The sequence below is a fragment of the Misgurnus anguillicaudatus genome, chromosome 13, assembly GCF_027580225.2.
Source record: "Misgurnus anguillicaudatus chromosome 13, ASM2758022v2, whole genome shotgun sequence".
Taxonomy (NCBI): domain Eukaryota; kingdom Metazoa; phylum Chordata; class Actinopteri; order Cypriniformes; family Cobitidae; genus Misgurnus; species Misgurnus anguillicaudatus.
In genome coordinates, this window is record NC_073349.2 from 34852059 (window position 1) to 34863875 (window position 11817).

Here is an 11817-nt window from a genome sequence, read left to right on the forward strand (position 1 = left end):
TCGAGTCTTTTTAACATACTCGAGCCATTCGATCGAAGCGTTCGAGTAAGTCTTACTCTTTTGAACGTACGCGTTATTGTGCGTAAGAGCCAACGTCTTACTGTCGAGATAATGCGTTTTAAACACGCCCATACAACAACTAGCCAGCGTTGTAAAGTTGAAGGGATCGAGCTTGGTGCATGCGATGAATGCTTCGCGGTATTTCATACAACCTTCGCGTAATAAGACCACGTCGTTCACGCCGTACTCTTTAAGCTCTTTCTTAAAGTCAAAGAGTTTCCCCGTAACGGTGGCGTACCACTCGTCAAACTTTGCCTGGTTTTTGTCGGTCATGTTATCGTAGCCGTAGAACTTTTTATCTGGGTAGGGGCCTACATAGCTTTCGTTTTCCACCCTGTTGAAATGATGGGGAAAGTACCCTTTTTCCGTCGTAGTCAAGTTTAGAGCTGCTGGCATCTTAGACAAAGCCATTGGTATGAAAGAGTAGCTGTCGATATATCTCTGAGCATACGCATCATCGTACATGTAGATTAATTTACACCCTTGCATGATGATGTCCAACGTAAGCCCCGCTTTGCAAAAATATTCCAAAATGAGAAAAGAATCGAATTTGGACGCATAGTGGGCTATGAAAGTGTAGCCTTTGTACCGACGCTGCCTGAAATGGTTGATTAGGTACGATACGCAGTACGGCCCTTCCGCTACAAATTGCTCACCTTGAAAAGTGATCGCGCATACAAAGTTGGCGACGTGTTTTCCGTTTTCGTAACGGGTTTCAAAATCGTAGAAGATGTATTTCTCGCTAGTATCCTTGGGATTTATAGGGCGAATAAAGCACTGATGCATCCCCTCGGTCCCAAGATCTTCGCCGCAATGGACGCATTGGAAAGGCTTGCATTGGTGCTTATCTACAGCCCCTGGGACATCGTACCGTCTGTTGCACAATTTACAGTATTTCGTCATATCGCACGGCACGCGATCTCTACCCTGGGGTATCTTTTTGTGAGCTTTGTAACAGTAATCGGATTTGCAAAATCGCAAACAATCGACGCAATGCACTGTTCTTGCACGGTGTTTGTGGCAATCGGGGTCGAAACACACGTTGCAGACGCGACTACAGTGATGGTGCTTAAGGTTGCTGTAGCCTTTATAACAGAACTCGCATACGTAGTCGGAACCGATGAACGCCTTTAGATTGAGAATCGTGTAAAAGTGTTCGTCGTGTAAATAGAGGTGCAACGTTTTTGGATGCGGCTCGCTCTGATTTGCGAATGTTTCTACAGGTCCATCGGACGTTCTGTAAAAAACTACTATTTTGATGTCAAACAGTCTTTCAAACTTCTCTATGTCGCAAAGGCTGATCTTGTCTTGAATAGAGAACCCCGCGTCGTTCTGAATAACCGCGGCACGTCTTTCCAGTTCGCTCTCAGGTAGCGCGGGATCGAGAAAATGTGCGAGACAGATAGAGAAGCACAAATTATTAGAGATATTCATAGGACAAAACAAACTCGTCTTTTTTCTTTTGACCACCTGGTCCAGAGCCAAATCCGTAAGTTTGCGTCGAACGCCCCCCTGTCTGTTCATCGCCACGGTAGCGCCTATCTCGACCATATCGTCACACAATAGCCGCTCGTCGCTTTGTAAAATTTTTTCAATTTGATCTGTAAATAACGTGACGTCGTAATTATTCCCCTGGGATAAAATTACAGATACGTCGGATTTGAGACTAGGCCCCCTTAGGGACAAATTGATTACACTACCGTCGCCACCGATTCGTCTAGCGAATGTTACCAATTCGTTCATGGTGTCATGCAGGCGTATGTGAAACGACGCTAAATCTGCGGCTCTAATCTCTCTCAGATTCATCGATCTTTGCAATTCCACGCTATTGAAACGAGGTCTCGGATAAACGTGAAAGTCGTTTACGATTCCGCCATCTCGTATCAATGCCTCGATATCGGCTCTGCTCAGCGGCGGCGTATCGGAAGGGGGGGTCTGTATGGGATCGATAGCGTCTGTAGGGGGAGCTGAGGTAGTAGATGGACCTGAGGTGCTTGGTAGCGCGCCGCCATCTTGGTGTGTGTATGTGTAAAGTGTATTTAGCAGTTCTCGTAGTTGAGGGTCCGAATCAAAATGTATGATTTGCTGCGACGACTCGGAATTTGCATAAGCATTTAACAATTGATGTGGCGACCTACCGGACTCTTCGGGCGCTGTACTCTGTGACTGATCTGAAAGAGAATGACTGCCATGTGCAACGTCTGAACAATTTTTATCATCCATTGTACATTAATTTTCAGATGTTACAAAAAGCAGATAAACGGTAAAATGGTAAAACATGAGGTAGATAAAAACAAAATAAATGTTAAAACATGATGTAGATATATGCTAGATAAAAACAAAATAAATGCTAAAACAGAATAAACAGTAAAACCTGAGGTAGATTAATGCTTATTTCTTAAACAGGAGGGTATAAAAATAGCTAAACATGCGTAAAAATAGCAATGGATATAGAAAAGAGTAAAAATGGTATGTTTATCATATAAAAATTGTACTATGGATAAAATATTGGGAAAAACATAGCACAAACGGCTTCAAACATTAGCTGTCTTTCTCTCATCTGCTCAAATGTTAAGTCGTGCAAACGCCTGAATGAATTTTCTGCAGCCTGAATTTGGTGGCGTAAATCATGAGCTATTTCCTCTATGGTTGCATGTTGTCTATCTAGCCCGGCACCATGAGAATCATGCTGCCCATAAATCTGTCGTAGTTGGTGGTCGAAAGTGTCTAATCTGCTATGAAGCTGGTTACTAAGCTCTTCAATTCGAGCCAGTATTCTGTTCTCAAATTCATGAAACCGTTGAGGATTTTCAACCTGTTCTAAGCTTTCATCGTTATTTTCGTCATCGGAAGGCTGGATACTGTTCGGAGTCTGTTGACCACTAGCCGGTGACCCGATGTAGCTGGACCACGAGGCTTGATCCCACGAGTTATTTTCGTCAACGGAAGGCCGGATACTGTTCGGTGTCTGTTGACCACTAGCCGGTGACCCGATGTAGCTGGACCAGGAGGCTTGATCCCATTCGTTATTTTCGTCAACGGAATGCCGGATACTGTTCGGAGTCTGTTGACCACTAGCCGGTAACCCGTTGTAGCTGGACCACGAGGCTTGATCCCAAGCGTTTATCTGCGACCTGGACCAGTCCGCCTCATCATCATCATCGTCAACATTCGCGCTATGCTCGCTAGCCCCAGATGTCCGATCCCAACCGTTCTGCTGCGAGGTGCTACAGCCGGGCTCACATTCGTTACACCCAAGACAGTTTTCTGCGTGAGTAAACATGACAGAAATAAGTGAGCTGTGACTACCGTTTATATTCAAAGAGTCAAAAGATGGCTCACCGTATAGCGGTAGGACCTCTGCCTCGTCGCCGTTGAACCCCTCCTCCCACAAGGGATCTGAAAGTTCTATCACTTCCTCCTCGTGTTCGATGGTCAGGTCTATGATCTGATCATCACTCGGTTCGCGGGGAACATCATCCGTGGTCGAATCGGCAAAACCTGATAATCAAGCATTTTACCATAAAAATTAAAAAAAAAAAAAAAAAAAAAAAAAAAAAAAAAAAAAAAATTAAAAATAAAATAAAAATAAAAAATTTAAAAAATGTAAACTATAAATTAAATTTAAAATGTAAATTTAAATAAATAAATAAATAAATAAATAAATAAATAAATAAATAAAAATAAAATAAAAATATAAATTAAAATTTAAAATAAATTAAAATAATTTAATAATAATAAATATATAAAATAAAAATAAGCAAAGATAAATAAATAAAAAATTTAAATTGATGTGTAGAGGTATAGTCACCATTTCAAATAAATAATTAGTATTACACTATTAAAATAGCAGTCTCTGAATTTTAAAAGAGATTTAAATTAGATTTTTCAAGCATAATTGACTACTGCAAATAATTACATTTTATTTTCTGCAAAAAGATATTAAGACAATTAGATACTTACAAACACCTTGAAAGTCAATAAGGGCGCCGTGGCATGTAGCGTTACCTAAGAAACACGCGTGTTATCATTAAAACATTTAAAATAATTATATAATTAATATAGTTGGGTTTACAGAGAGATATCTCGCGATGCATAGAGACGCGAAGAGATCTAGGCAGCTTAATATAGACTTTTACATATGCAGAGCGGGCGACCTGCAGCTTAACACCGAGCTCATCTACAAGATGAAAAGGTGGCATATGAAGTCCCATGTCTCCCTCTACCGGCCAACTTTGACCATAGCACCACATTGTGACTGAGAATATTCATTCCAAAATGGTCGCTACGCATGGCAGCCACGCTTCATTCCAAAATGGCGACCGCATGGCGGCCCCGCTTCACAACAAATGGCTAACGCGCTAGCGAAGCCCTATACCGACTGCCACCAAAAATCTAAATGATTTCTAAATGAATAAAACAATTTCCGGTAAAATTAACGACCGTTAACAACTAGCTTATCTAAAATTGTAGCAATAGTCAAGCGTCCTATGATATCGGCGTCATCAGCCTCATGCTACGTCATTGTTGCGCGACATAGCCGGTTTAGCTTAGCCTAACGCTAAGTTAAGAGACATGAGTTTTCAGAAGCTTAATTTTATAATATTGCCAGCATTAAAACACACATCGGAAAATAGCCCGTGTGCTGATAATTTTAGCGATATTGCAAATGATGAGCGATATGGGAGAAAATCGTAGTTTTCACAAATATACCCTCGAGTGTACAACATAAGTTAATAGCAAGGCCGGAATATGCCATAATAAAAGCTCATATGTTTACGTCCGGTTTAACTCAGTCGGCCATTAAGTTAGAGACAGCTTAACTTAATTGTATACCCATAGACGTAGTAAAAACACAATCAGAAAATCACATGTATGGCGGTGTTTTAATTAATAAGAAATGAGAAAATAAAATTAAAATAAAAAAAAAGCTAAATAAAATGTTGAAATCGCCAGCAGAAATTTAATTAACTTGTCTTACCTGTAGAACGATCCATTTTTGCCGACGCAGACTTAAAAGGCCCAAAAGTAGTAAAAAGCAATGTAGTCCCGTAGTTTTAAAAGGCCGGAAAGCGGGTCTTTGTGTTTTTATATCAAAGGATAGGCAGGTGACGTCATAGACGCATCAGAGGGGCGGATGCTTTGTAATGTTGGATTATACGAGTTTTAAAATGTTAAATGAAAGCGGTTTATGGATATACCTGACTCTTATAATAGGTATAACTAAAACAGCCGATCGTAGCTATGGCAAATAATATAATATTAATAATATAATAAATAAATAAATATGTGTGATTTAACGATGAATTTTTAGGCGATTAGATGGCCGATAGATGGCGGCAACGCACCGCGTAAATACCGACTCTGGCATACAATGGTCTGTTGAAACTTGACATCGGTGATCGATGGAGACCGTGACTAATGAAAAAGGGCTTCCAATTGCCCGTAAGGCCGGTACTGATGTATGCGTTAAACATTAAAACCATATGCGGTACGCGGTACCCCGCTGACTTTAAGCACACTCAGCAAAGAAGGATGACGGTCCAGCCTGAGTAGCGGTCATAGGGGGTATCTGAAGGCGATTTACAGATCATTTTAGGCTATTAGATGCCCGGCAGATGGCAGCAACGTGCCACGGAACGACAGGCGCGGGCTTACAATGGGTGTCGAAACTTGATGAGACTAGCGATCCACGGAGACCGTGACAAATGAGTAGAGGTTAGAAGACCTACAGATGACCGTTAGCTTGTCATTGATTTATTAGTTGAACATTTGTGCATTGTTCTGAAAAGCCTGCTTTTAATTAACTCATTATGAATGAGTACCATTAGCGCGTCATTTATTGGGGGTGAATCTGCGTGAAAACATTTCATCTTTGTTCAAATAACCCAACCAGCCACAGGGCACAGCCATAACGAATGTTAGACCTCATAGTCTAAACCCTTTATCTAAACCATTTAGAGAGTATAAACATAACTATTTATGTTGCCTTTTAAGTGCCCTAACCATGGTTTTATTGTGTTAAAAGCATAGTAACCATGTTTTTTGGTGTATTGATTACAAATTAACAAAACCATGGTTTTACTACACTAACCATGGTTGAAAAACTATTCATAATTTTCGTAAGGGTGAGCTTTATTTTGATAACAAAAAACATAAAAAACTTGTTTTTTTTTCTTTTAAACTCAGTAAAAATCTAATGTTAAAAATGTAAAAGAAGGAGAATAATCTATATCATGTCATTTTGTCTTGAAGGTCTGTTGACCGCACCTTTGTGCACTGCTTGCTGTGCCACAAACCCCAGGACCATCTCTCTGTTCATCTGGCCAAGGTGTGCATGAAGAACAGCACGCCTGAGGAAAGAGCAGCTGAAGTTCAGAGAGCCAAAGCTTCGGGCAGAGACTGGGTCTACAACAACAGGACCTGGGACTTCAACCAGCTCTGTGTTCTCCTGCCTGACAGACGCTCTCGGGTCACCATGGTCAAGGAGCTTCTTAGACGTGGTTTTTTCATCATGAACCAGCCCCGGGACTCTGAGTCTGACGGTGACCTGGAAGAAGAAGCTGCTGTTGCTGGTCCGTCTGATCTTCCTCAAACGTAAGGGCAATACTTAAATGCTTTAGCTGAAATGCTTTAATTTAAATGCTTTTCTAACTTAGCATTTTTTCAATAACTTTAATTGTCTTGTCTGCTATGCTCCAAACAGCCGGGTCGTTAAAAGGTGGGCTCCTGCCATAACAGACTGCCAGAAGATTTTGCGAGTGGCAAAGTCAGACGTGCTCAGGATCCAGAGGGACGTCCAGGTGGGCAGAGAGCTCTCCAGCACCCACAAGACGCTGTACCGTTACTACTGCGAGGCGCTGTTGGTGTTTGTCCACATGCAGCGTCCACGAGCTGTGGAAGCCTTGACTGTAAGTTCATACATTTTAACTGGTTTACCCTTTAAGCTGTAATAATGGCACACTTATGCATGTGTAAATAACACCTTTTCAATATTTTCCAGGATTCAGAGTGGGTGAACAGGACCGAGCTGGGTGACAGGGTTGTGATTGGCGTACAAAGGGGCACAACCTCGAGTATGCAGATCGCTCTGACCCAAGAAGAGCAAGCTGTAAGTTTTACAACGATCGAACTGTTGATGGCTTATCACCATTGTTTTACATTTAATAACTTTAATAACTAATAACTTTTTTGTAGTGCTTGGAGCTGTACTTCACCACCATCAGGCCTGAGAGCGTTCAGTCTGAAAAGCTTTGCAAGACCTTCTTTGTCTCGTCGTCCGGCGTGGATGTTCACAGTGTCTCACGGGACATGAATCGGTTCCATAAATTGTAAGTGCCCAACACAGGTCCATGTGCATGTGTGTGATACACTTAAGTGCTTCTTACCTCATCACAGTCACATCACAATTAACATTTACTTTTTTTCCCCTGCAGGTACAAGCTGGCTCCTTTCTCTTCCCAGTGTGTGCGAGGGGCTGTTGAGGCGGCTGCAGAAAAGCTCCCGGTGCAACAACAGGGAGCATTGCAGCATTACCTGGGCCTCAGCGCTGGTGCATTTCAGCCTCAGGATGTCGTCGACGCAGCTCTGCTGCTTGAGTCATTGTCCAGGTATGTCTCTTTATTCAACCAGGGCATAACTCATACAAAAAAAGTGAATGACATCTTGCTAAATTTCATGTGCAAAATGTAATATTATAAACCTTGTATTCCTTACATTTACAGGACTTCCGTGGATGAGACATCTTTGACCTCCAGCGGTACAGCACAGAAGGACTTTATTGAGTTTGTGGCCAGATTTCCTGTTTCCATCGAGGGTCAGCCACCATCCAAGAAGAAGCGGGTCGAATCTGGTTTTCCAGATGACCGCGTTTTTTATGACAAGTGGAGGATCACCCAGTATGCCCAGAGACAGGAATATCTGCTGTGTAAGTCTCCGAATCCATCATTAGAGCATTGTCACTAATTAACTCAAAACTATGCCATTAATTTACAGTTACAAGTGACTCGCAAGAGTAACATGTTTTAATTCTGTCTTTCAGCACATTTCACAGTCCGCAAGCCTTCGGCAGCAAAGGTGGCACGCCTTATCATGCAGGAGGGCTGGAAGGTCAACTGTCCTAAGCCGGAGGACATCGAACGGCTGTGGGTGCCACCCACGAAGGTAGCAGTTGAAGATGACAAGTTCATCCTCAGCTGTGTATCTCAGCAGACCTGGTCAGGCCTGGCCATCAAAGACTTCGGTGCCAAGCAAGGTTTAGGTACGGAAACCTTTCATTTGTGCAGGACATAATGTAAAATTTCATTTTAGCAGCCATGAACTTCATCAAGACCTGAATTTAAATTATGAACTGTTTGTCTACATGTAGTGTTTATTCATTAACTCAAAAAATAAAACTCTTTTTTATAGGAGTCGTTGCGACCCGGCAGTTCTCCCAGCACGACATTGTCTGTGACTACCATGGCAGGGTCATCTCAGGGGCTGAAGGGAGGGCCAAGATGGAAGGACTGAATGACCGGGTACCTGTTTTTCTTCAAGGCTGGACAGAGAGACCTGTGCGTGGATGCCCAGACCTTCCCCTGTGAATGCCACCCTGCTACAGACACTGTGGGCAGGCGGATTAACCACTCTGCGAGGGCGCCTAACCTGAAGCCCTTTCACTGCAGGCTGCGTGTGAATGGAGAGGAAAAGGTATTTTAACCTAATTTATGGCTATGTTCTAAGTGCATGTATGGTGTTGAGTGTATCTTGAAGCTGCCATCACACTAATTTCCTGCAAATTATTAATAAAGTATATATATTTCTATATTTCTAAGGACACCATTCTCTTCAGGGCACTGCAGGACATCAGTGTGGGCACAGAGTTGTGTTTCAACTACGGAGTGAAACGGAAGTCCTTCCGTGGAGAGGGCCTGGACCTGGACTGGCTGGATGATTAGGCTTGGTCTTGGTCTTTCAGAGACATGTGTCGTGCACTTCCTCGCCAACACCTGTGCTTAATTTCTTGTACTTCTGTTTATAATTTTTTGGTGTATTTTTGTTTTGCACTTTAATACATTTTATACACTTTTCATAAAATACAGTTGTGTTCTTTAAAAAAGTGAGAGTTTTAAGCTTGTGAATTGCTTTAATTACTTTAATGTTTAACTTGCTCAGAAGTATTAATAGCCTTAAACCATTCTGTGTGTTTCTTGTATGGTTTGTGTATTTCTGATGCCCACTCTAATAAATCGAATACTTTTTTACTGAAACACAGTTGTTATAAAGTTTAACTAGCAGCAGCTTTTAGCAGGGACACTAAAATAGCATAGCAATGGTCTCTCCCTTTGTGTGTGTATATTGGCTATGTTGGAAATATTTTTTTTTTTAAACAATTAACCATAATGATATATAAAATATGTCATATTTTAGAGGGCCTCTACAACACCTGTGCTTAATTTTTTACCACTGTTTACATTTGTGTGTTTTTCTGTTGTGCACTTTAATAAATGTTATACATTTTTCATACAATACAGTTGTGTTCTAAAAAGGAATTCACCTGCTAGTTTTACCCTAATAAATTGTATACTTTTTGTGCATTGCAATGGTCTCTCTCTTTGTGTGTGTGTGTGTGTGTGTGTGTGTATAACACACAATTGTAGTATTGTTATACAGGGGCCAAAAGTTGTGTTCCTCAATGACATACAAAGTAATTGAGGCACCCAGTGGGCTTGGAGTAATTTGGCACTTGGGGCCCCCAGAGCCTGGGGCCCTTCGTGTCATTTGGCCCCCAGGGGCCCTCAAGAGCCATAAATGGCAGATGGGCAGTTTAATGGGCTAATGGGCAAAATAGTGGGCAAATGGTCAATGCATAAATTGGCAGTGGGCAAAATAAACTGACAGTGGGCAACATAACTTGGGGGCCCCAAGGGGGCCAGGCCCAGGGGCCAAAAGTCGTTTTCCTCAATGACAGACAAAGCAATTGGGCACCCGGTGGGCCTGCAACACTTTGGCACTTGGGGCCTCCAGAGCGTAGGGCCCTCTTGGTCATTTGGCCCCCAGGGGCCCTCAGAGCCATAAATGGCAGATGGGCAAAAAAGTGGGCAAATGGTCAATGCATAAGTTGGCAGTGGGCAAAATAAACTGTCGGTGGGCAACATAACTTGGGGCCCCAAGGGGGCCAAGCCCAGGGGCCAAAAGATGTTTTCCTCAATTGCAGACAATACTTTGGCACTTGGGGCCCCCAGAGCCTGGGGCCCTCTGGGTCATTTGGCCCCCAGGGGCCCAAAGAGGCATAAATGGCAGATGGGCAGTTTAATGTGCTAATGGGCAAAATAGTGGGCAAATAGTCAATGCATAAGTTGGCTGTGGGTGAAATAAACTGTCAGTGGGCAACATAACTTGGGGCCCCCAGGGGCCTTCAGAGCCATAAATTGCAGATGGGCAGTTTAATGGGCTAATGGGCAAAATAGTGGGCAAATGGTCAATGCATAAATTGGAAGTGGGTGAAATAAACTGTCAGTGGGCAACATTACTTGGGGCCCCAAGGGGGCCAAGCCCAGAGGCCAAAAGTTTTTTTCCTCAATGGCAGACAATACTTTGGCACTTGGGGCCCCCAGAGCCTGTGGCCCTCTGGGTCATTTGGCCCCCAGGGGCCCATAGAGGCATAAATGGCAGAAGGGCAGTTTAATGGGCTAATGGGCAGAATAGTGGGCTAATGGGCAATGCATAAATTGGAAGTGGGCAAAATAAACTGACAGTGGGCAATGCATAAATTGGCAGTGGGCAAAATAAACTGACAGTGGGCAACATAACTTGGGGCCCCAAGGGGGCCAAGCCCAGAGGCCAAAAGTTGTTTTCCTCAATGACATACTAAGCAATTGGGCACCTGGTGGGCCTGCAACACTTTGGCACTTGGCCCTCTGGGTCATTTGGCCCCCAGGGGCCCTCAGAGCCATAAATGGCAGATGGGCAGTTTAATGGGCTAATGGGCAGAAAAGTGGGCAAATGGTCAATGCATAAGTTGGCAGTGGGCAAAATAAACTGTCAGTGGGCAACATAACTTGGGGCCCCAAGGGGGCCAAGCCCAGGGGCCAAGAGACGTTTTCCTCAATGACAGACAAAGTAATTGGGGCACCCAGAGGGCCTGGAGTACTTTGGCACTTGGGGCCCCCAGAGCCTGGGGCCCTCCTTGTCATTTGGCCCCCAGGGGCCCTCAGAGCCATAAATGGCAGATGGGCAGTTTAATGGGCTAATGGGCAGAATAGTGGGCTAATGGGCAATGCATAAATTGGCAGTGGGCAAAATAAACTGACCGTGGGCAACATAACTTGGGGCCCCAAAGGGGCCAAGCCCAGGGGCCAAGAGATGTTTTCCTCAATGACAGACAAAGTAATTGGGGCACCCAGTGGGCCTGGAGTACTTTGGCACTTGGGGCCCCCAGAGCCTGGGGCCCTCCTTGTCATTTGGCCCCCAGGGGCCCTCAGAGCCATAAATGGCAGATGGGCAGTTTAATGTGCTAATGGGCAAAATAGTGGGCAAATGGTCAATGCATAAGTTGGCTGTGAGTGAAATAAACTGTCAGTGGGCAACATAACTTGGGGCCCCCAGGGGCCCTCAGAGCCATAAATGGCAGATGGGCAGTTTAATGGGCTAATGGGCAAAATAGTGGGCAAATGGTTAATGCATAAATTGGAAGTGGGTGAAATAAACTGTCAGTGGGCAACATTACTTGGGGCCCCAAGGGGGCCAAGCCCAGAGGCCAAAAGTTTTTTTTCT

General features: G+C 43.5%; 2 protein-coding genes across 2 annotated transcripts; one reads left to right on the forward strand and one right to left on the reverse strand.

Moving 5' to 3' along the window:
* Window positions 1-2553: 2553 nt before the first annotated feature.
* LOC129434989 (uncharacterized) lies at window positions 2554-5974 on the reverse strand. Its single transcript, XM_073875679.1, has 4 exons — window positions 5042-5974; window positions 4024-4068; window positions 3403-3561; window positions 2554-3327 (listed from the first exon to the last, which is right to left on the reverse strand). Exons 1-4 carry the CDS (start codon window positions 5055-5057, stop codon window positions 2555-2557), a joined length of 993 nt encoding a protein of 330 aa, XP_073731780.1. The 5' UTR covers window positions 5058-5974; the 3' UTR covers window position 2554.
* A 408-nt stretch (window positions 5975-6382) lies between these two features.
* On the forward strand, window positions 6383-9559 carry LOC129434987 (uncharacterized). Its single transcript, XM_055193528.2, has 9 exons — window positions 6383-6657; window positions 6767-6971; window positions 7064-7171; window positions 7258-7391; window positions 7497-7670; window positions 7785-7987; window positions 8102-8320; window positions 8470-8751; window positions 8877-9559. The coding sequence occupies exons 1-8, from the start codon at window positions 6398-6400 to the stop codon at window positions 8643-8645; spliced, it is 1479 nt and encodes a 492-aa protein (XP_055049503.2). The 5' UTR covers window positions 6383-6397; the 3' UTR covers window positions 8646-8751; window positions 8877-9559.
* Window positions 9560-11817: the final 2258 nt, after the last annotated feature.